Consider the following 25,161-nt stretch of genomic DNA (forward strand, 5'->3'; position numbering starts at 1 on the left):
GTCTTGGCCTATCCATTTGCAACATTCATAATGGTAATAAGACTTCTCATATTTTTCTTGGACACTTGAAATATCGGAGACGGTATGCCCGGGAATGTCAAAATCTTCCTTGTGCCTTACAAATTTGGCTTATAAGCCCAACCCCAAGACTTCCTAGAATTTCTTGTTGCGGTTAAAATTAAAAGGTTAATAGCTTTTTTAATGAAGGATGTTAATGCTAAAAACTCCAAACTATTTTAGGCCGGTTTTTGGTAAAATAAAAAAAAGCAAAAATAAATTCCGTTGCCGGGACTTGAACCCGGGTCTTTCGGGTGAGAGCCGAATATCCTGACCAACTAGACTACAACGGATTTATTATTATTTTAGCATGAAACTCTAAAAATACAACTCCTCTAGAAACCATACTAGGATTAATAATACTCCGTTGTAAAATTATTCCAACAATATTCAGTGTACATGATATCAAATCAGTAAAAAATTCGGGCGAGTTGTGCCATCACGATCAAAAATATACGTACGCAACACTTTCATGAACACAATCATCATGCAACAATTCTAAATTTGTCAATAAATAATTCAGTTCAATGTTATGCTATGTTTGGTTGTAATCTGGTTCCTGATAAAAAATTACAACATCAAAGGGCGGTTCGGTTGATCTTGAAGGGGTGGTTTGGAGGAGATCGAGATAGTGATTTAAATAATTGTTATCATTATGTTATTTAGTTGTTTGTGTTTGAGTCAATTATGTTTGCCTATCTTTTTGGTTACGAGATAAGGCAGTTACCAAAGTCCTAGTTTGCTTAGGAGTCAATTTGTATGGGTATATATATAGCCCATGTTCTTGTTTATTTTCTATGTATTCTGCTTTCTGTTTTTTGTTTTGTTGAATTAATAAAACAAAGAGTCGCTTGTTGAGCAAAACCTACGGTTTCTATTTGGTTGTGATTCTTGATCCACTTGTGAAAGTTGAACAAGTGGTATCAGAGCCTTGTCGATCAAGACTCGGTTCTCGTAGTACACCCATCAAAGTTCGCAGATTGATACCGATCGAAGGCAGCAGACTACCGATCGCAGAAAGTAACCATACGAGATGGCAGAGATGCAGCTAGTTGGTGGAATCAAGAAACTAAACAACCAGAACTATAATGTATGGTCTACCTGCATGATGTCCTATATGCAGGGACAAGACCTTTGGGAAGTCACAAACAGGGCAGATGTTATTGAGCCAAGGATCGACACCAACGGTGCTATTCACAAGTGGCGGGTTAAGGTCGGTCGAGCTATGTTCCTTCTCAAAACAACGATCGAGGAGGAATTGCTCAATCATGTTCGCAACCTAGCGACCTCGAAACAAGCTTGGGATACCCTCGCGTCATTGTTCTCCAAAAGAAACGACACAAAACTCTAGTTGCTAGAAAACGAGCTCTTATCGGTAAGTCAAAAAGAACTTAGTATACCACAATACTTTTACAAGGTGAAAGCATTGTGCAGAGAAATAGGAGAGTTAGATCAACAGGCCCGAATTGGTGATGCAAGAATGAAACGAATAATTGTCCATGGGTTGAGACCGGAATTTCAAAGTTTTGTAGCGGCTGTTAACCGAACTCGGAATTTCAAAGGGTGGCCAGCCCCGTTAACCGAACTCGAGAACCTTCTTGCGGGACAAGAAGCTTTGTCCAAACAGTTTGGTACAGTCACGATAAAAGCCGAAGAAGAAAAGGCGTTGTATGCCGGGAAATCCAAGAAGTGGCGGTATAACAAAGGAGGGTTCAAGAATCAAGAAAAGCCATGGAAACAAGATTACAAAAAGAACCGAGAGAACCGGGATATCTGTGATAACCGGGATAATCGAAATTACCAGAAAGACGAGGCATCGAGTAGCAAAAAGGGGAAATTTAACAACCAGTTCCCGTACCCTTGCTATAATTGTGGTCGAAAGGGTCACATAGCCAAGTATTGCCGCCAACCGACAGAAGAAGGAAACGCGGCTGAGGCAAAGGAAGAAGAGCCTTGGGATGTCGAGGCTCATGTCGCGTTTCTCCAAGATGAGTTCGCCTTAACAGCCACCACCGAAACTAAAGCAAACTCGTCTGTGAATGGATCGTTGACTCCGGGTGCTCGAACCATATGACCGGAGACAAGGATCAAATCATAAACCCGGAAAAATACAGGGGTAGTCAAGTGGTGGTAATCGCCGATGATTCGAGGCATCATATAGCACACGTGGGAGGTGTAAAACTTCCACGGGCACCGAACGAGAGGGAGTTTGTTATGGAAGACGTTTTTCATGTTCCCGGAATGAGAAAGAAGCTTTTCTCGGTTCCGCAGATTACGGCCTCCGGGTAGTACGTTTTGTTTGGACCGAATGACGTCCAAATTTTTGATGAATTTGAAACGAAATCAGTCCCGGTTTTACAAGGTAAAAGAAACGATACCATGTATGTTTTATCTACTGAAACTGCTTATGTGGAGCGAACCAAACAAACCCAGAATGTTGATCTTTGGCACAATCGGTTGGGTCATGTGGGGTATGATAAACTCGAGCTGATGATGAAAAGGAAACTAGCTGTCGGGCTACCGCAATTAGAAGTAAACAAAGAAGTCGTTTGTGCGGGATGTCAATATGGAAAGGCAAAGCAGCAACCGTTTGAAGAATCAAAGTTTCAAGCCTCTTACCCATTGGAGCTTATTCACTCCGATGTCTTTGGGCCCGTTAAGCACCCATCGATCTTAGGTACACGGTGTATGATAACATTTATCGATGATTATTCACGTTATGTTTGGATTGATGTTATGAAAGAGAAATCTCAAGCGTTTGAGAAGTTCAAAGTGTTCAAAAGCGAGGCAGAGACGGTAACGGGCCAAACCGTTAGGTGCCTTCAGTCAGACAATGGAGGCGAATACCTAGCCGCTGATTTTTGTCAGTATTTGAGGGATCACAAGATCAAGAGGCAACTCACCTGCTCCAATACACCCGAACAGAATGGTGTATCGGAAAGAAAGAACCAACACTTAGCCGAGACGTGCAGAAGTATCATGCATGATAAAAACGTGCCTGGGCGTTTTTGGGCCGAAGCCATGAAGACGGCAGCCTATGTAATTAATAGGTTACCATCGCAAAATCTTTCACCCTATGAGAAGTTGTTTAATATTAAACCGAACATAAGCCATTTAAAGGTGTTCGGGTGTGTTTGTTACGTGTTCATACCGAACCAACTTAGAACAAAGATGGAGAAGAAAGCTACAAGATGTATTTTTGTAGGGTATGATCAAGAGAAAACGAGGTGGCGGTGTTGTGATCCAAATACCGGAAAATGTTACGTGTTGAGACACGTCGTGTTTGATGAAAATTCATCATGGTGGTCAAGTGAAAAAGAATCTCTACCAGATTCTAAACACCTAATCGATAAACTCGAATCGTCTAATGTATTCCTCAATTTCAATGAAGAGGAATCCCAAACCGAGGAAACCGAAGCACCTCCAGAACAGAACCGAAGCCCATGGCGAACCGGGGTTCATCATCACCACACATCGAACCAAACCGGTGACTCGGAACAAGAACCGAGACGTTCTGGAAGAGATAAAAGACCTAACCCGAAGTATGTTGCTAACGTAGCTATAGTTGGGGATGATGACATCGAACCAGAAACGTATGAAGAAGCAAGTGGAAAAGATAAATGGGTCGAAGCCATGGAAGATGAAATTCGAGCACTAAACCGAAACGAAACTTGGGAACTCGTACCAAAACCAAGTGATGTAAAGGCTATTACAAATAAATGGGTGTTTAAATTAAAGTGAAAAGCCGACGGAACAATCGATCGGTATAAGGCAAGGTTGGTAGCTCGTGATTTTTCTCAACAAGTCGGAATCGACTATGATGATACGTTTAGCCCGGTAGCAAAGTTGAGCACAATACGAGTCGTTTTAGCCATTGCAGCAAGTAAGTCATGGAACCTTTGGCAAATGGATGTTAGTACGCTTTCTTATATGGCGACTTGGATCATGTGATTCACATGGAACAATTGAAGGGGTTCGAGAGCAAAGAATATCCTAACCACGTGTGTAAACTAAAGAAAGCTTTATACGGGTTGAAGCAGTCGCCGAGGGCGTGGTTCGGAAAAATAAGCGAGTTTCTAGTTCATAATGGTTTTGGCATGGCATCTGCTGATGCAACTTTGTTTGTCAAACTAATCGGAACCAAAGTGGTAGTCGTCCTCGTGTATGTAGACGACTTAATTTTAACCGGAGACGACGAAGAAACGATTAACCAATTAAAAGAAAATCTCTGTACTCGGTTTTGTATGAAAGACCTTCGTAGATTAAGCCATTTTCTAGGCCTGGAGATTGATTACAAAGTTGATGGGTTTGTTCTTAATAAAAAACACTACTGTTATAACTTGCTAGTCAAGTTTGGAATGCTTAATTGTAAACCTTTAAATATTCCTATGGACACAGTAGTAAAGTTGTGTGCAGATAAAGGTAAAGAGTTGGAGGATGCTACTATGTATCGGAAGATAATTGGTAGTTTAATTTATCTTACACTAACGAGACCGGATCTAGCATTTGTTGTAGGCGTCTTAAGCCGATATATGCAGAAGCCGCGAAAACCGCATTTGGAAGTTGCAAGACAAGTTCTGAGGTATATTAAATCTACTCTAAATTATGGAATTAAATTCAAGAAACACTCGAAACTAGAACTTGTTGGTTATAGCGATGCGGACTACGCCGGGGACTTAGATACGCGTAGGTCCACAACCGGTTATCTATTTATGTTGGGCGGTAGTGCTATTGTTTGGTGTAGCAAAAGACAACCGACCGTGTCGTTGTCTACTACCGAGGCGGAATACCGAGCGGCTGCTATGGCTACTCAAGAATTGGTGTGGCTAAGGTTATTAATGAAAGATCTGAACCAGGAGTTGGAAAATGATGAGGTAACTTTATTTTGTGATAATATGTCATCAATTAAGTTGGCTGAGAATCCAACCTTTCACGCGAGAACGAAACACATCGAGGTTCATTACCATTTTGTGAGAGAGAAAGTGTTGTAGAAAGAAGTGAACGTGGAGTATGTTAATACTCAAGATCAAGTTGCGAACATGTTTACTAAAAGTTTGCCAGGACCAAAGTTAATCGAGTTATGCATGAAATTGAAGATGGAAGTTGATGCTGAGAGGGAGTGATAAAAAATTACAACATCAAAGGGCGGTTCGGTTGATCTCGAAGGGGTGGTTTGGAGGAGATCGAGATAATGATTTAAATAATTGTTATCATTATCTTATTTAGTTGTTTGTGTTTGAGTCAATTATGTTTGCCTATCTTTTTGATTACGAGATAAGGCAGTTACCAAAGTCCTAGTTTGCTTAGGTGTCAATTTGTATGGGTTAGTTTATTTTCTATGTATTCTGCTTTCTGTCTTTTGTTTTGTTGAATTAATAAAACAAAGAGTCGTTTGTTGAGCAAAACTTACGATTTCTATTTGGTTGTGATTCTTGATCCACTTGTGAAAGTTTAGCAGTTCCATGGGTGAAAGATGTAGATTATATAATCTGGTTTTAATTGTGGTGTAGATTTTTGGTAAAGAACACATGAGAGACAGGGAATAAAGAATAACATGTTGATTTAGGGCACTAGGGGCGTCTTCTTTCGAGTAGTCCATGCGAGTAAGCTTTACGAAGCGGGTTCACCGCCGCCACCGTTGCGGGTACCCGCTGAAATTTACGATTTTGAATAATTTATTTTCAAGTACGTAGTTAAAATATTTAAAAGCTTTTGAAATTTATTTATTTTAACTTTAGTGTAATCTATAAAAGTATAATGTCCGAGCTATAAAAGGATTTATCTAAAATAAGTCAAATATATATATATATAAATAATCCTATGTATAGATCACAAGAAGTGACGTCGACGATATATATAGAATGTCACCTTTTCCACACAATTAAATTAAAACAGTACGTAATTTATCCATTTTTAACCGCAATGACTGCTTCCAATCTCCTTTAGTTCTTCAAAAGCATGCATTGTCTCTGTGTCAAACCCTCCTGCAAACTACAAGTTGAACCTCTTTTGTTATTACAATGTTGTGTTTAGACTATAGGCATTATGATCATGAAAGCAAGTTACATAATTACACTCTAATTCTTAATTACCTGATGCACTCGAAAAGCAAACCGAACGCCTTGGAGTAACAAATCCCCGTCTCGTGAAGCTTCGTTGCACTCGAGTTCTTTTGCTATCCTTTGCATGCATTCTCGTGCTAGCGTCAGTGAACTTAGTTTAATCTGTATTTGGCAAATCCAGCAATTTAGTCCCATGCACTCCATCTCATTCCCTAAATTAAGGATGAAACCTAGAGACTCAACTCACATTATCTATATTTAGGAACTCACTATTTATTCTCTATTTTACATTTTACAAACCCAGTGGGAGGAGAAAATAATAAGACTAATATAAAGATATTATTTAGGTAAACAAAAATAGATATAGGAAAGAGATGTAAAAGACTTTTAATGAACAAAATTAATATGAATTTAGTTAATTCATAAAGTAATAACCTAAATGTGAGTGCTCTTAGCCAATTGGTGAAAAATAGATCGATTGACAAAGTTAAGTTGGGAGAATCGGTGGTGTTTAGTTTGTAATGTTTGCTTTTATTTGAGGTGTTCTCTTTTTGTAAGTTTTTGTGGACTTTTTTTTGTAGTGGTGATGGGCCTGATGGCCCAGTTTCTTGCTGGGTTGGGCTTGTGTAACATAAATCACTTTGTTGGTTGTTGAAAATAACAAAAAAAAAAAGAAAAAAGAGAGGTGTCAGGAAAAGGAAAAGCATCAAATTAATTTTTTTACGACAGTCATTAAATTAATATTATTTTTTATGCATTGTGAGGTTTGAACCCTGTCCTCTTATTTATACTTTGACAGCTAAATTCTTTCCTCTACCAAGCATTTTTGTTCACATTTCCTATTATATGTTTTCAAGTATTAAATATTTTTTAATATTTTAAAAATTAAATTTTAATATCTTTAAGTGTTTAAATACTTTTTATAAAAATAACTTTCTAAATATTCTTAAAACTGTTTTAGTTTTATATATATTTTATAAAAAAATAATATTTTTAAGTTTCTAAATACTTTTATGTTATAATCATTTTAAGTATTTCACTATTTAAAAGAAATGAAGATATGATATATTTAAATTTTTAATTTTATAAAAACCAAGTTTTTATAATTTTTAAAATTAAAGTTTTAGTAATGTTGCGAAATAGTTTTGAAAATCAAGTTTTAATTATTTTACGTTTTTATTTTTGTTTAAAAATTATTTACTAATTTTAAGTTTCTATTTTTAATTAAGTTTTAAGAATATTAAGTTTTTAAATATATTATAAAACTAATTAAGTTCAAATTTTATTTTATTTATCTTAAATATATATAAGCGAAATCTTTAAAAGTTCTCTGGTTGCTTCCTACATTATCTTAAACTACTATATTGTTTATTTGTAAATGAAAGTTTCTCATACATGTGACCCGAATTCACGGGTATGGGTCTCACTAAACCCATATAGCCCTTAAACGGGCTATAACATCTCATTAAATTAAAATTCAATCTTACCAAATATTTGATATGAAAATCCTATAAAATATAGATATACTAAAAATTAATATTCGATTTTTTTATAAATATATTATTTATAATTAAGAAAAAAAAATTATATTAAAAAAATAAGCGGGTCATGGGTCTCATCAAACCTTGGTAGTTTTTAAACCGGGCTATAACATTTTATTTATTTGTGAAACTCTTTCGTACGTCATCAAACCCTAAGTATATATATATTAACTTCCAAAAATCCAAAAAAATAAATAAATATTAGAAATAAATAATGTAAAACAACCATACGGGAGATAAAACCTATTTATTTTGTAATCACGTATCATAGTTTAATTATATTAACTTTTTCATACCAAAAAAAAAGAAAAGAAAAGTGTTCAATGATTACTATTGAAAGTTAAAATAACCTAGGGATTTTTAGTAAGAAAAATCCAATATTCAAAATGTGGACTTCTAATTTTAATTAGCTTAATTTACAATCAAGATTTGTGGTTAACTAATGCGCTTTTTTTTTCTTTTTTCTTTTTTCCTTTTGTTGTATATTGTTAATCAAGTTCTAAAAAAAAGCCTTTGCTTGCTAATAAAGGAAACAAATTAATTGATGAATTTGCACCCACTATACCTTTCCAACGACTCCTGTATCCATCAGCCATTGCCATGGAATCTGTAGTTCTTTGTACCTCTTACTTGTTGCTTCTCTCGTTCTTTCCAGTCCACTAATACTTGACTCTAATCTGTATCATAATTACCAAAAAACATATATAACTAATTAATCCAGTTATATGAATATTAACTTTGGTCTAATCATATTTACCTGTCTTGAAGGGCTTGCATCTTCCTTAATGATTGAATCAAAGGTTGTTTCAACCCGATTTTGAAGCCTAAAACTTCAGATTCAAGACTCTTTAAATCTCGATAACTAAAAGCAGCCTCACGCAATGCGTCCGCTTTTCTTTCGGGCCATTGCGGGAAGTGTTTTAGCACCGCCCGCTCGTCCACTAGACATGATAGTTCGCCATCAACCCACTTCACAAACGCCTCAGCATCCGAAATCTCCGTAAACGCTGCACTTTGGACTTCCCGTATCAAAAACTTTAGTTGGGGACCATATTTCTCCACATCTGATTTTATCTGTCACAATAATTTTAAATATTATGATAGTTATTAGCGTTTTATTATCTTGCACGTGAACTATATTAATTATTATTATTATTATTTAATAGTACTTAATAATACACTTTTTTTCCAATTTGTTTAAAATTTCGAACTTTTTAATGTTTTCAACATATAAAATTTCAGTTATTGTGTTAAAATAAAGTTGTTTTACTACATGTTATTATTGTTCAAAGATTGTATACTTAACATTAGTGTGTTGAGAGCTTACAGAACTAAGATAAGTCGACCGATTTTCAATTTCTCCAATCATATCTCGAGAATAAGCCGGCAGGACGAAACTAGTGACCCCGTTTTTATTCTCTTTTTGCGTATCTCTTTTCATAAGCGATCTATAGAACTCCATAACCGCTGGAACCCTCCGAACCGTCTTTGATCCAACCGGTGTCATTTGAATAGGCGGTGGCGGCGGCGGCGGAGCCGATACCAGTCTTTGCAGCAGCTGCGGTGGCGAAGGTGGTGGTGGTTTTGGTAGACTCGCATTTTGTGTCTCCGGTACGTTTATTTGAAGCTTCGGTTTTTGCGGTGGTTCGTCTATAACTTTCCTGGAATCCATCGAGTTTTGTAGCTTCTTCCATAATAATGATTTCCTCTCGAGATCATGTGCTTTTAGTGTGGTGATTTGTGTCTTAAGACGACTTATTTCTTGTTTTAGTTCGTGGTTTTCTTTCTGTAATGAGCCAATCTCGAGCAACGCAGTCTCGAGTTCTTTTTTAATGTCGTCACCGGACGGCATTTTGTGGTGAGTGTGTAGAGATGGTGAAGGGTTAATGGATGGGGATCTCAAATCTTACCAAAGTGTGATGTTTGCTTCTGATATAAGGTACGAGGGTTTTCACCAACACCTATAGCCTATAATAGGTTGTATTTGACAGATTTACCCCTAGGATGTCTTGGAATGTCGGAAGTGAGACATGGGTCTTCTAGGTAATTCCACCTGATGATAATTTATCTTTTGAATTGTCCCTTTATTTATATTAAGTTTCCGAAATTACCCTTAGGTACTGAAAGTTAAACAAATAGTCTCCGTTTTAGTAATGACAATTTATTGTTTTTGAAGACCATTATATGATCCATAAGTGGTTAAAAAGATTGAAAAATAAAAACTAAAGAGAAAAAATGGCAACCTCCACTAAGACATAGTTGCATGCCCACCATTATTTAAAAACACACAATCATGTTGCATGTTATGCAAGGATAGGGAAACATATAACATTTAAAGGCAACATGTATGTAACACCTATGCATTTTCATGCATGAAATCACTATTCTTTTATACTCGTATTTAATAAGGTCCATGTATTAGTTCACCATCTATATTATTATGGAATCATATATTATTTATTTTTAGTTATTAATATTATTTTCATATGCACAATTACATGTTTCTATGTACATTTATTTATACATGGTTAATCGTTAACGTGACACGTTTAACCAGGAATGCCTAGATTTAATATTTGTCATTGTCAATTTTATCCTAAAGTAATTTTATTTATATCCTTAAATTCAAATTAAGAATAACCTTCTAGAATATTCTATCCTTGATCTCCAAGATTAGCCTTATCCAAATTTGAATTCAAGTCCTGGTCAAATTCTATCTCTAATTCATCATAATCTCTTCTCTAAACACTCCTATAAATAGAACTCTCTAGCACCCCTAAAATTCATTCCAAACCTGCATATTCCAAAGCCCCAAGGTTGAAAATTCGTGATCATCATCCTCTCAAAGATTCACAACTCGTTTCCTTCCTAGTAAGTTCTAATTTCCGTATAATGTTTTGTTCTTTCATTCTGCAGAAAAACCTTTTATTTCAACGCTTAGATCTCGGTCATAATATATCCAAATCACGAATTTCAAAAGCCTAAATTGGTTCTTTAGGTGTCTAGTATCTCTGTAATTTTTGGTGTAAAATTTTATAAACTTTAAAAACGTTTTTATTATTTTTCTTTAACAAAGGGTCTTGCTGAAAATCTTAACAGATAACTTTAGCCTCAAAACGAATGTAATAACTCACTCATGTTTACGAATTATGACCCAATTTTTTGGATATATTGTAGACCTTCTAATTATAAAAATTATCTAACTAGAATCTCCTCAATTTGTTAAAGTATCGATTTTTAGTTATTTTTCTACTAAACTGACTCAGAATCAGACCCCTCGGTAGTCTATGAATTTTATATTTTTTTTATAAACACTGAAATCTTATAAAAAATATACATGTTAAAAAACTCATACGGTTACACGATATAAAATTTTCGTAATCTAACTCAAAGGTTTACTATTTTTAAAAATTCGTGTCTTGAACAGTAAACAACATATTCTTTTCTAGAAAAGATAATCTAAAACCCTAAACCATAAAGTATCACTTGAAACCCTAAAATCCAATTGTACTTCCAAACAAACACAAAGTCTATAGATATTCAACCAAGGGTTCTGTCACCAAGGCTACGGCCTAAGGAAAAACCAAGTGGCGTGTCCGGGCGTGAATGGACCCACTTACCTTTTCCTGGGAACCTGAGGTCGGAGATTCTATTCCACCGAAATAGGGTCACATTCTAACAACTTTCTTGATCATTAGGGCTCTAAACAAAAGCGTTACAAGTCTCAATTCATCAACGAAGGTGAGTTCATAGCCCCTTTTACATGCTTTTAAACGTTTTATACTTCGGGGTGGAAACATGCATAATCAATTTGTTTTACATGTTATTTGATTCAAGCTTTATTTCATAATATTCGTGTGTGATCATTACAAATGTATACTTAATCGCATGTACAACCATTAACTTGCTAAGCCCGTGGTAGTATGATGATAGATCTATTGGCCCGACCCGCCCACGTAGGCCTCGGGTAGAGGCTTGTGTGTTCAAAATCCGAAGATCGTTAAACATTAAACATAATAGTCTAATCGTGGATTAGACGACTCGCTAAACGTGTCAGATGTTTGGTTGTAATCACAAAGTATACAAAGTAACTTAACACATATGGATTGCTTTCAACTTAAAACTTATTTTATTAAAACCTATGTTCTCATCAACTATTTTTAGTTGACACTCTCGCATGTTTTTTAGGTATTGGAAATTTGTTTGTTGAAGATTACTTGATGCAAGATATATGATTGCATGATTGGACCTAGATGACTATAAAACAATTCATTGTATCTCTGTATTGCTTGATATTAAATTAAATTTAACGACTATTGTAACACGTAGTATCATGTGCTATGAACAATCACCGTCTCACCTCGACGTATTCCGCCGTCAGTTGGGGTGTGACAGATTGGTAGCAGAGCCATGGTTATAGGGAATTAGGTTATTAGAATTTCACCGACCTAGTCTATAGCCGTCCCCTTATCTGTTTATATTGCATGATTGCATGTGTTACATTGTGTAGTAATTGCCATATTACTTGATCTATATTATATGCTACATGTTATATTATTTGGTTTGATTACATGCTTCATTATTCATTTTAAGTATTATATACTTCATTACTTACAATTGATTTTATGCTAAAAACATATGTTACAATAGGTTTCTTAAATCGTATTTGTTAAATTTAAAATTTGATGCCATATTATTTGTATTAAATTTTGAATGCTACACTATTAGAATTAAGATGACACTTTATTTGTGCTTAAATGTTACGCTTCATTAAATAAATTATATGCAACATTGTCTGTTCCAAATCGTATGTCATATTTTTAATTCAAATTGTATGCTATTTTGGTTAACTTAAATTATGTGCTACTTACTTGTGCATTATTTAGATAATAATCTTTGCCTAAATTTTATTCTTATATGTCCAGCACTTTCACTCATCATGCTAATTTTATTCTTAGTTTTAATACCTTCTACCAATTTCTTTAACCCTCATCAAAGTTTTAAATCTTAATAACTAGTAAAGAAAATGAGAAATCCTTACCAAATCTACCGAATGATCCGTAATGCTTTCATTGGATTTCCCGTAGTGAGTGTTTATATATAGGCTAAAGTAGGTCTTCCTGAACTTTAAATAGATTTAATTACTTTGATCTATCCAATGCATTTCCTGTTAATTATTTCAACTAAGATAATTTTTTTTTTCATTCTATCATGGCACAATTTGCGAAGTGTTTGTTTTAACTCATCCTTACCTTATCATTTTATCTGATTCTCAAATCTCATTAACACTTTGTAACTCTACTTGTTCATTTATTTTCTTATTCGTTAATATAATCGTTTATTGAATCTTGATTGTTTTCTTGTTTATTTCATTAGCATAATTGTCTGTTTAAGCTCGATTGTTTGTCTGTTTATTAAATTAACATAATCATCTTTTCAACCTTGATTATTTAATTGATTATCCAAAAACTTGATTGCTCACCAAAGAACTTAGTTGTCTAGCTGTTATATCAAGGAACTTAATCATCTATTTGCTTATCTAAGAACCTTTCCCTTTACTTACTTATTTAACAACGTGATTATTTACTTGAACTCGAATGTCTATTTGTTTACCTAAGAATTTGAATAACAAATTGTCTCTCCAAATTATTTATCTAAATACTTGATGTCATACTTGTTTATCTAAAGAACTTGACTAACTGCATGACTACCTAAGAACTGAACATCTATGAACTTAATTATTTTTATGATTACTCATGAATTCGATTTTGGTGTATCTGATTACACATGAACCTTTTTCAATGATATTCATTTATGAACCTATTTTAGCCACTGCTTATATATGAACCTATTTAACTGATAATTACTTGGGAGCTTACACGATTGATAACCTGTGAACTTATTAAATTGTGAAAACATGACTATTACTTATGCTTATTTGTTTCTTCCATAAAAACGTGAAACTAAATCCTACTTATGTTTATCTATAACCACTTGAAACTTGATTATTGCTTATGAATATTGTCTTCTTCCGTGAACATATGAAACTGGATTATTAGTTATCAATATCTCTTATTTTAACTCTTTCCATGAGCATAATTTCTCATAAAAACCTGATCACATGCGTGTTTACATATGACTATCTATGAATATTGTTTGATCTTGAATCCCTTCCATAAATATACTTCTTCATGAACTTGACTACATACGTGCTTATATTTTATTACCTATGATTGCCTGTTGGTTTGATGCATTCCATGATCATACTTCTATACATATGAAAACTTGAATAATACATGATTACGCATGATTACTTATGATCTCAATTCATTACACACGCATATTTTCTATAAAACTTGATTACATATATGTTTATAGCAGAATTGTGTATATGTGAACCATGCTTATATGTAAACTCTATTTTTTTTATCAAATCTTATTTACCCATAAAGTATTATTTTATTTACTTAGTGCAATTTGAGTACTTACAAGGTTATTGTCTAAGGTGGTTAGTCGTCTATAAACTTGTCTGGCTATAAATGTAATTGCCTGCGTAACTCGAAATCTATAAATCTATTTTCATGAACTTGATTTTCCAATATGTCTATTTCTTTGCATAGTTATCTAGTAGAAGAATTTTGTGTACAATACTTTGTGTTACGTTTCAAAGCATGATTGCATGCAATTTGGTAATTCAAATAACTAGTCATTCAAACTTATCATATTGTACCCAAATATTTTCACCATCTTTAATGTTTTCATAACCTGGTGCTCGTGTTTGTGTATTCTTATTCAACATCTCGGGGTTGACGTATTCTTGTTCAACCCGAGACAGGGCTAGATTATCATTAAACTTGCATTTAATATTCATATTGAACAACATTTTTATCATAATGATTATTTTATTTATTATTATTATTTTACATTTTTTTACCATACATAATTGGATGAACTATGTGGACCATGTGGTGAACAGAGTAATTGCAGGTGCACACGTAATTATGAAATTCAACGCATGGAACCCATAGCAAGTTCTGTTGTGTGTTATGGCATAGAAGTCTTTTAGTGATTAGGAAAACGAGACGACTGGAATATGGTAAGGACATGGTGGATACGCCATTGGTAATTCCTATACATAGGTGTCCCTGCAATATCGCCAATCGTAGTGTTTTTCGTGTCACGGGGAGTTTTGTGTTACCCTGAAACTTTGACCAACATTATTAAGATTTTTTTTTGTAACGAATTTTAAGCATGCTCAATTATTTTATAAGCATCGAAGTTTCACATTTCAGGTTCAAACCACTAATCGTTAGAATTGTTCTTTTCCCAGAAACTTATCTAAACAATTCAACTCTCCCTTATCGTTTACACTTAAACTCTCTATCTCTCAATCAAATTCTTGATCAAAAGATTATCGCTTGATATCAAAATAGCCTTTTGAATTAGTCTACACCGTTACTCAAATCTCTGGAACTCAACACATTAGACCATAATTTTTTTTATCATTTCAAATCTTCCTCAAGTATTCATAATATTATTCAACAATTTTCTCTTATAAAATTTCGGGACGAAATTCCCTTAAGTGGGGGAGACTGTAACACCTATGCATTTTCATGCATGAAATCACTAGTCTTTTATACTCGTATTTAATAAGGTCCATGTATTAGTTCACCATCTATATTATTATGGAATCATATATTATTTATTTTTAGTTATTAATATTATTTTCATATGCACAATTACATGTTTCTATGTACATTTATTTATACATGGTTAATCGTTAACGTGACACGTTTAACCAGGAATGCCTAGATTTAATATTTGTCATTGTCAATTTTATCCTAAAGTAATTTTATTTATATCCTTAAATTCAAATTAAGAATAACCTTCTAGAATATTCTATCCTTGATCTCCAAGATTAGCCTTATCCAAATTTGAATTCAAGTCTAGTCAAATTCTATCTCTAATTCATCATAATCTCTTCTCTAAACACTCCTATAAATAGAACTCTCTAGCACCCCTAAAATTCATTCCAAACCTGCATATTCCAAAGCCCCAAGGTTGAAAATTCGTGATCATCATCCTCTCAAAGATTCACAACTCGTTTCCTTCTTAGTAAGTTCTAATTGCCGTATAATGTTTTGTTCTTTCATTCTGCAGAAAAACCTTTTATTTCAACGCTTAGATCTCGGTCATAATATATCCAAATCACGAATTTCAAAAGCCTAAATTGGTTCTTTAGGTGTCTAGTATCTCTGTAATTTTTGGTGTAAAATTTTATAAACTTTAAAAATGTTTTTATTATTTTTCTTTAACAAAGGGTCTTGCTGAAAATCCTAACAGATAACTTTAGCCTCAAAACGAATGTCATAACTCACTCATGTTTACGAATTATGACCTAATTTTTTGGATATATTGTAGACCTTCTAATTATAAAAATTATCCAACTAGAATCTCCTCAATTTGTTAAAGTATCGATTTTTAGTTATTTTTCTACTAAACTGACTCAGAATCAGACCCCTCGGTAGTCTATGAATTTTATATTTTTTTTATAAACATTGAAATCTTATAAAAAATATACATGTTAAAAAACTCATACGGTTACAAGATATAAAATTTTCGTAATCTAACTCAAAGGTTTACTATTTTTAAAAATTCGTGTCTTGAACAGTAAACAACATATTCTTTTCTAGAAAAGATAATCTAAAACCCTAAACCATAAAGTATCACTTGAAACCCTAAAATCCAATTGTACTTCCAAACAAACACAAAGTCTATAGATATTCAACCAAGGGTTCTGTCACCAAGGCTACGGCCTAAGGAAAAACCAAGTGGCGTGTCCGGGCGTGAATGGACCCACTTACCTTTTCCTGGGAACCTGAGGTCGGAGATTCTATTCCACCGAAATAGGGTCACATTCTAACAACTTTCTTGATCATTAGGGCTCTAAACAAAAGCGTTACAAGTCTCAATTCATCAACGAAGGTGAGTTCATAGCCCCTTTTACATGCTTTTAAACGTTTTATACTTCGGGGTGGAAACATGCATAATCAATTTGTTTTACATGTTATTTGATTCAAGCTTTATTTCATAATATTCGTGTGTGATCATTACAAATGTATACTTAATCGCATGTACAACCATTAACTTGCTAAGCCCATGGTAGTATGATGATAGATCTATTGGCCCGACCCGCCCACGTAGGCCTCGGGTAGAGGCCTGTGTGTTCAAAATCCGACGATCGTTAAACATTAAACATAATAGTCTAATCGTGGATTAGACGACTCGCTAAACGTTTCAGAGGTTTGGTTGTAATCACAAAGTATACAAAGTAACTTAACACATATGGATTGCTTTCAACTTAAAACTTATTTTATTAAAACCTATGTTCTCACCAACTATTTTTAGTTGACACTCTCGCATGTTTTTTAGGTATTGGAAATTTGTTTATTAAAGATTACTTGATGCAAGATATAGGATTGCATGATTGGACCTAGATGACTATAAAACAATTCATTGTATCTCTGTATTGCTTGATATTAAATTAAATTTAACGACTATTGTAACACGTAGTATCATGTGCTATGAACAATCACCGTCTCACCTCGACGTATTCCGCCGTCGGTTGGGGTGTGACACCGTACAAATGCATACAAGTTTTTTAATTCTCATTTAAGTGAATTACTTGAATCATAAATCTTGTATGTAGTTGTAATACAAACAAACTGTCTTTGTGCACACTTAGAGATAAAACCAAATTCGACTTGAAGTATACTAAAAAATTGGTATAATTTAACTTTTATGTTACAAAAATAGTTGTATTAGACTTGATGCAAACTTTTTGTTACACGGCATAACTGTGTTTTTCACATATAACATTTTCAAGATGTAACTATTTGGGAAGATTTTCATTACGTTACAATAACATTGCATTAGGTTTAATGCAACTTTTTTTTTTCTAAAATAAGGGTTGTGTTAGGCCAATTGTTTAGTATACTCTAAGTTAAACCTGGACAATATAGCTTATAATACTTAAGATATTACGGTTTCGCCTATTTGTGGACTAGCGTTATAGACCATAAGTGTCATCTTAGAGAGTGACAAAAGAAATAAAACAAAAACAAAAAGATATTAAATAATCACTTGCATTAATCAATTGACTAAGAAGTGACGAGTTTCAAATTTTAAATGTTGATACTTCGTAACTACTACTTGGGCCATTTATATAATTTACCCTTTTTTTATATATTACACACCAAATAAATTAAGAGATGACATGCTTGGGTTAGTATTATTTGAGAACTCAAAAAAAGTTAAGAACTTTTTGAAACTCTTAAAAATCAAATAGTTTTTTAACTTTTTTTTATATTTTAACATTATTTGAGACTTGTTTAATCATATTTTAAGAAACAAAAGTTTGGTTACATATATAAATCACAAGTTACACATGTGTAAAATTTATGTGATAAAAAATTTACATATGTGTAAAAAAAACATAGATATATGTAAAAAACTAATTTTCAAAATTGTAATCGTAAATATAGATATCAAAAGTGATAAAATTACACTCATATAACATTAACATACAAAAAATTTTATAAAAAACGTTAGTTAATAAGAGTTCTTCAAGTTATTAAATAATTTATGAGTTCTTTAATGATACTCATCCTGACACTATATACCTTTTTTTTTAGTTTATTGTTTGTCTGCCGATTTACTTATAATAGATATTTTCTTTTTAACAGCCAACACTTCAAATTCTATAAGAAGTACAGATAAAATTCTTTTTTCAAGATTTAAACTCCCGAACTCTGTATAAAGAAAAGAAAACTTTAGAAAAACATTCATGAGGACTATGACCGTCCCATCAAAGTAATGATGGCTACTTTTACGACAGTAACTGAAGGTTATCACAATAACTATATTATTTTGAAACCATAAAGGAATGATATACATGAGCATCGTCTATATAGAGAAATTTTCTTTTCCACTATAACTATCAATATGTTCAAACTTAAATATCTGATTTTATTTTTTATAATTTTAATACTATATATCAAATGAAAGAAAGTTTTAAAAATATCTATAATATTCTTTCACTTCTTGTGAAGCAATAACCTATAAAGTGAAAAGGTGGAAACAAATTTATAAGCGATTACGATGTTTTATTAGAAAAAGGAGCCGACCTCGATTCATGGATCTTAACCAACCCCTAAATAAAACTATAAATAATATTATACTTTTAACTTAAAATCGTAATTAGACATTAGATGTTGAAGAAAAGTTTTTCAAAGAGTAGATCCCTCAAATAGTTCGCTTATAATACGAGACATGCATGACATTGTAGAAAATAGGATGAAGATTCTATTTGACCAGTGCAGAAACTATAAGATATTGATCAATGGTGTCACAGGTCGTCATTGTAGATGACTGTTGCATCTCAACAAATTAGGAATCACTAATAACAAGCTAGCTAATAGTGAACGATAAAACAACAATATTTGGGTTCTTATGATGGACCACATGCCATGTCACCTTAAAAGCTTTGCTCACATCTATTGCATGTGTGTGATCAATCCATAGATTTATTACACGATTTACAAGGTTAAAGAAGGTAATACGGTATGATGTTTTGATCCACAAATTTCTCTCACATTTTAATACAAACGCTTATTATCATGCATGTTAGAGTTTGATCGTAGAGAGACCATATTTACTGTGGCTAAGGCTAGCTAGTGCATATAACATGTGCAACTATTTGTTATCGGATCCGAAGAATATAGTGCACTTGAAGAGCACTCGAAGCTACACAAGTTTTTAGTAGACCAAATCTTGAATATGGTTTGATGCTTTATTCGTTTTTAATATAAAAACCAAGTATTACAACACCTAAGTTAACGATTATATAAAATCAGGGTCGACTCAATGATGTTGGAGGTCTAAATCAAAATGAGATTTTGTAACTCTTTCCAGACAATTGTCTTAAAAAAACAAAACAAAAGAAAATTGTTAATAACCATTCTTGAACTTGTGACCTACCAATAAGCAACACACGTTTATCACTAGACCAATAGTTATTTTTGTTTCTAATCCGCCGATTAAATGCATATCTATATATAATGCTTTTTTATATAATTTAGATGTTTTAATTAAGTATGGGTCTAAATCTCTATATTTATTTTAATGGCCCATATAAAATCCTAGATGTTAATTGTTTAACTATATGTATATATTAATAAATGTTAAATTGTTTAAACTTTTTAAATTTATTGGCATGTATCATTATTACAATATTCTATACCTAAAAGTGAACTTTGTTTTAGGTGAAATAAGGATTGATTAACCAAAGTAATGACCTTCCCATGTGCCTCAAAGTTTGTCAAAGCCACGTGATTTTATTTTGTTCCTTGTAAAAGAAAAGATAAAGTGAAAGAAGAAAATAAAAGGAGAAACTTGCACAAAACGTTTCTCGGGAGTGTAAAACATAATTTCATAACTTCTTGGCTGCGATAGTACTCGAGTTGTGGAGCTGATCAGAGAGAAATCGTTACTCTTTTTAAATAATCGTTCAAATTCTCTATTTTTATTATAATTTTGTCTGTTGTGTGTTTCATCTTTTTGTCTGTTGTGAGCTTAAAGCTTTTACGGTCCCTGTTATTTTGGCCTGGCTTTTGGTTCTGTTTATAATACACATGCCGATCAAACAAAATTTATGTTTAGTCCTTTCCAAATTATTTTAAATCGTATTTTCTTAATAATTATGCCTCTTTTATTATTATTTTTTTCTAGATAATTTGTGCGACAGTTTTTCAAATTCCAATTGGAAGTCAAATTATGGTTTTAATGCATGAGTGCTATGGGTCACCTTCCTAACATGGCCCATTATTTTGTGCCTATCATTATCTTGACATGAAATCAATTGCCTTGTGGTGAAGGAAACTCTTGGTAGAGTGATGCAAGGTCAAGTCTCCTCTATTTCTGGCCCTTGATTTGAATAGGGTATTGTTAGAGGGTTGAGCTAATTTATGAGGGACATTTAAGTGCCATATGCCCCAAGTCCAAAGGAAGGGCAGTGGCCATTCTTTGTCTTATGGTATATTGATATACTAAATCACATGATACATCATCACATCAAGCTAGTTACAACTAGAAAGGTATACTCAATGAGTTACAATCCCATTTAAGATTGGAGCATATAAGACAATCACACCGTGGGCTCTCTAAGAAACTTTGAAATTATAGATTGACGCTAGGACTTTGTGTCATATTTGAGTCTACAAGTTAGTGGGTTCCTAAAACACACAAACTATAAAGATTTGAACACTCCGCTAGAACATATAACATGTTGCAAAACCTAAAAACACAAAGTGTAACAAATATTTAAGGTGGTCACGTTCAAATGTACGTGTATACTTGAAACATGAGGTTTTTTCATAGTGAACCATTAATATTTAATTATTCATATCTATTGGAATAAATTTCTACATAACCTGACCAATAAAACCAATCTCAGTTGTTCTTATGTAAAGACTCGACGATTATATATACGTCCAGATAAAACAAGCACTGTCGGGCATTTGGTCTAGTGGTATGATTCTCGCTTCGGGTGCGAGAGGTCCCGAGTTCGATTCTCGGAATGCCCCAAAGTTTTTATCTTTAATTTAAATTATATTTAACTTCAATTTATGTAATATATTTTGTATTTAAAGTTTTTACTAGGAGAAAAAGAAATGAGATGAGCATCACTCCATGTCAAAAACACATATAATTGTGTTTATTAGTTTTATTTTTCTTCATATACTTTTATAAAGTTAAAGCTAGTGTTGTAAATTTGTATAATGCAGCTTGTTGTCCGTTTGCCAGCCACTTTATTGTAATTGTTTTGATTTTAATGAGAAATAGCAAATTTAAACAAAAAAAAAAGTTAATAAATAAAATTATAAATACAACATATTACAACGGTCAAATATATATGCACTATCAAATTTCCTAGAAATAAATCATAAATGTGTGCTTAAAGATAAGTAGTTAATTTATCTACCTACTAGTAGACGACAAAACTAAAAACCATCTAATTTTGAGTAAATATGTCATTTTACAATGAGTCAATGACAACTGACAAGTTGGGCAACATTGGACCACAAATAGTCAACTTCTCGTTTTTTTAGTGGGCGGAGCTGAGGTGCACTTTCGGTTTGAATTCGAAATAGATTCAAAACCTCTTATGAAACCGGTTTGGGTAGAACTAGCTTGAAACCGACTTGATTCGTTGGATTGGAGCTACTTTGGAACTTTTACCTATGGAATATGCTTGGTCAACAAGCTTTTAAAGCGGTTTGCGTCATTTAGAAAACAGAAAAATATTAATGAAAGCAAAACTATAAAATATTTTAAAGGAAATACCTCCCGTTATTAATTGTGCCACCACATTGAACTAAACTGTAAATGTTGGCGGGTGATATGCTTAAAATTACACATATTTATTGCTAGAATACACCCCCGTTTTATTGATGATCATTGGAAATTTCATGAGATTATACACTTATTTGTTTTGGTTGTGAAATTCTAGGTATGGGAGTCAAATTGTTTGAATTATAAAGATTTATGAAGAAAAAGAAATAAATTGAAGAACACATATCTTTTGTAGTCTGAAAGGTTAAAGAACAATCAAACAAATCATGGGACATGGTAGGATAGCTTAAGTCAAGACTCAAGATCTCCTGAATTTCAGGAGATGGGCATGTTATTTTGATTGATAAGAGAAGCATGGTCTTGCTTTATAGAAAGTGTTGCCATGCTTGATAAGAAGCGTGGCCTTGCTAAAACATAACATAAGCATGGCCTTGCCTATAAGAGCATGGTCTTGTTAGATTAGAAGCTAGGCCTTGAAAAGATAGAAGCAGGGCCTTGTCAAATTAGAAACATGGTCACGTTTAAGTTTTTCTTTATAATCATTAGCACTCTTCAGAATAGTGGGATGCGTAAGAGGAGCTCCAAGGGAGCTTGAACCCACTGTTCTAGCTCCAATATTTGGTGATTTCCATCCATCTTCAAGCATCCACCAAGGGTTTCAAAATTAAGAAGATCATCATTCATCAACCGCATCATCTAGCCTGGACTTTTGGTTTGATTTCTTGTTAAATTAGACATGAACCTTGTTATCTATTCAAGCTTGTATGTTGTTCTTGAGCTCATAATGAGCTAAACACTTTGTATCACTTTAATTTTAGGTGAAGTTTAGTAACATTTGATGGCATTTATGGGTTATTGGCAAGGATTGTGTTAGTGTTATAGTAATTTCATGATTATTCTTCAATGATATTTTGCGTGCAAAAGTTTGATTGTTGTTCAAGACTTGTAGATGTATGGTTGTGTTATGTTGAAAAACTCATGATTTATGCATCTATCCATGGATTTGTATGTCTTTGTGCTAATCTATACTAGGAATGGTGAATAAAGTCTTGTCTATTTATGAAAACTCTTGTATGTGTATCCTTATAATAATGTTTGGAAAGACATAGTATGTGTTATGTTTTTGTCATATTAGTAATTAGTATTATGCTTGTCTAGATTTGTTGACACGAATTGTTAGCTTGCACAATCTTAATATGAAAGATATAAGTTGAAAGAGTGCACGATTTTGCTTACTTTAAACAACTTAAGATGGATTTTATGTTTTTCATGTTATCTTTCCAAAGAGTTGTTAGAGTAGTCAACCGTGATTGAAAACTAGTCTATATCTTTATAAATATTGACATAATCATATCATTTGTTTTACTTAAATGGCTTCAGGTGGTTAGTTTGTATCTTTCATTCTAAATTTCCGATAAGTCACATGATTAGATATCTTTAGCGAGATTCTAGTTACTTATCCGTTTTGTGATATTGCCATGTATTCATGCTTATCATCATTTGTAGCTAAATTAATTCGATACTAAAGTGATATTTCTCTTTGATTGTTGTGTTTGTGTTCGTTGGCTTAATTGTAATATTTTGCATGTTAATTTAGTTAAACCCAACCAACTTCAGATTTTTAACTGGTTAAACGTTAGCAAAGATTTAGTATCGAAAAATCCATCGTATCCACAGATTGATATCCAGTTCTTTCCTTACTATAGTATACCCGATAGCTACACTTGTCTTTCGTGTGTGGTTTAGTCATAGGTGAGAAAACCTCTTATAAACCCGATTTGTGTGGAATTTTTCATTTATATATATATTCACACACGTCAACGGGGTTGAAGCTTCATTTGAGAAATAATTTTACGATTTGGAGTTATTAGATGAACACATGAATTTTGCAACAAATAACACTAAACTTATCTATTTTATTTTTCAAATATGTTTGAAATCTATCTGGCAAAATAAGGTTCAACAACAATTATACATGTCTCATTGAGAAATGCAAGAGCATCCATATGACTGTATCCAGTAGTCATAGTAATAACGAAACAATCCGACTTTATGATATTTTAAAATTGAAACTACTAAAGATGCTCGGGGTACCACCCGTTATGGTGAACTCATAAGGATATTGAAACTAAGTTTTTAGCAAATTTATATGTGATGCATAGGGAATGCTATTGTCGGTCAAAATAGTGCAATTGCTTGTCTAATTTTATTTAAAAAAAAACTCTGTTTTCACTCATACCCATTTTGATTAGGGCCATTCAAAATCGAACCCGATATGACTCCATACCACACCCAACCTAATTTGTATAATTGTATGTTTTGCCTGGTATTGTTACTAGGACCTTTTAGCAAGTGAGCCATGCCTAGCAAACTTCAGCTTAGGCTTGAAGTTAAACGAGTTAGCTTGGCTTGGCTCATTTATTCTTAACAAGTCTATGTTTCAGCTTAAGCTACTCGTTAACTTTTTCAAATTTAAAAAAAAAACTATATTCTACCTATATGAAAATTTTATAAACAAATCTAATACTTAAATCTAAACCAAACGAGTGAGCTAACAAGTATACATTGATATAAAACTCGGCCTTAGATTAACATTAGAAGTCTTCTTGGTTGTAACTTATAAACAATAAGATATATACTCAAGTTAAACAAGCGGTTCTTACCTTGACCCTTGATCTCTGCTCGTTTATAGACAAGCCTTTTAAACATCCATAATAGCTACTCAGCATACCTAATTTAGCGACACCCTTTGTTATGCGAGTAAAACAAGAAACAAAGCAAAAGATATGTAGTTTGAACTAAATGTGATAAGTTGAGGTAATTGGCTCATCCGGTGATTATCAGATGGGCATTTGGTCTAGTGGTATGATTCTCGCTTTGGGTGCGAGAGGTCCCGAGTTCGATTCTCGGAATGCCCCATACTTTTGTTTCCTTTTTCTTTTGTTAATGTTGTTCTTAAGAAAGTATGTATGATTAATCTTCATAAATGGGCATTTGGTCTAGTGGTATGATTCTCGCTTAGGGTGCGAGAGGTTCCGAGTTCAATTCTCGGAATGCCCCTTGTTAACTTCGCATTCTATTATATATAT

The 25,161-nt window shown here is 33.2% G+C and overlaps 1 protein-coding gene and 4 non-coding genes across 5 annotated transcripts; 3 read left to right on the forward strand and 2 right to left on the reverse strand.

Annotated features, from left to right (window-relative positions):
• Positions 1-277: 277 nt before the first annotated feature.
• Positions 278-350, reverse strand: TRNAE-CUC (transfer RNA glutamic acid (anticodon CUC)). Its single transcript has one exon. It is a non-coding gene; the product is annotated as a tRNA-Glu (tRNA).
• A 5,583-nt stretch (positions 351-5,933) lies between these two features.
• Positions 5,934-9,512, reverse strand: LOC143601912 (INCREASED PETAL GROWTH ANISOTROPY 1-like protein 1). Its single transcript, XM_077079198.1, has 5 exons — positions 8,988-9,512; positions 8,418-8,734; positions 8,226-8,337; positions 6,150-6,281; positions 5,934-6,048 (listed from the first exon to the last, which is right to left on the reverse strand). Exons 1-5 carry the CDS (start codon positions 9,510-9,512, stop codon positions 5,971-5,973), a joined length of 1,164 nt encoding a protein of 387 aa, XP_076935313.1. The 3' UTR covers positions 5,934-5,970.
• Positions 9,513-21,231: 11,719 nt separating this feature from the next.
• Positions 21,232-21,303, forward strand: TRNAP-CGG (transfer RNA proline (anticodon CGG)). The gene has a single exon. It is a non-coding gene; the product is annotated as a tRNA-Pro (tRNA).
• Positions 21,304-24,918: 3,615 nt separating this feature from the next.
• On the forward strand, positions 24,919-24,990 carry TRNAP-UGG (transfer RNA proline (anticodon UGG)). The gene has a single exon. It is a non-coding gene; the product is annotated as a tRNA-Pro (tRNA).
• Positions 24,991-25,060: 70 nt separating this feature from the next.
• On the forward strand, positions 25,061-25,132 carry TRNAP-AGG (transfer RNA proline (anticodon AGG)). Its single transcript has one exon. It is a non-coding gene; the product is annotated as a tRNA-Pro (tRNA).
• The last annotated feature ends 29 nt before the right edge of the window (positions 25,133-25,161 follow it).

This window comes from Bidens hawaiensis, unplaced genomic scaffold (genome assembly GCF_021521415.1).
Source record: "Bidens hawaiensis isolate Kalapana, Puna unplaced genomic scaffold, B.hawaiensis_p1.1 tig00001960_1, whole genome shotgun sequence".
Lineage (NCBI taxonomy): Eukaryota > Viridiplantae > Streptophyta > Magnoliopsida > Asterales > Asteraceae > Bidens > Bidens hawaiensis.

What these genes read in the sequence shown, in the direction of transcription:
- LOC143601912 (XM_077079198.1), bottom strand. Translation starts at nt 9,512, where the DNA reads ATGCCGTCCGGTGACGACATTAAAAAAGAACTCGAGACTGCGTTGCTC. An exon ending in ATACAGGAGTCGTTGGAAAG is followed by an intron (nt 6,282 to 8,225) that starts GTATAGTGGGTG and finishes TGCCAAATACAG; the next exon opens with ATTAAACTAAGTTCACTGAC. An exon ending in TTGCTTTTCGAGTGCATCAG is followed by an intron (nt 6,049 to 6,149) that starts GTAATTAAGAAT and finishes TTCAACTTGTAG; the next exon opens with TTTGCAGGAGGGTTTGACAC.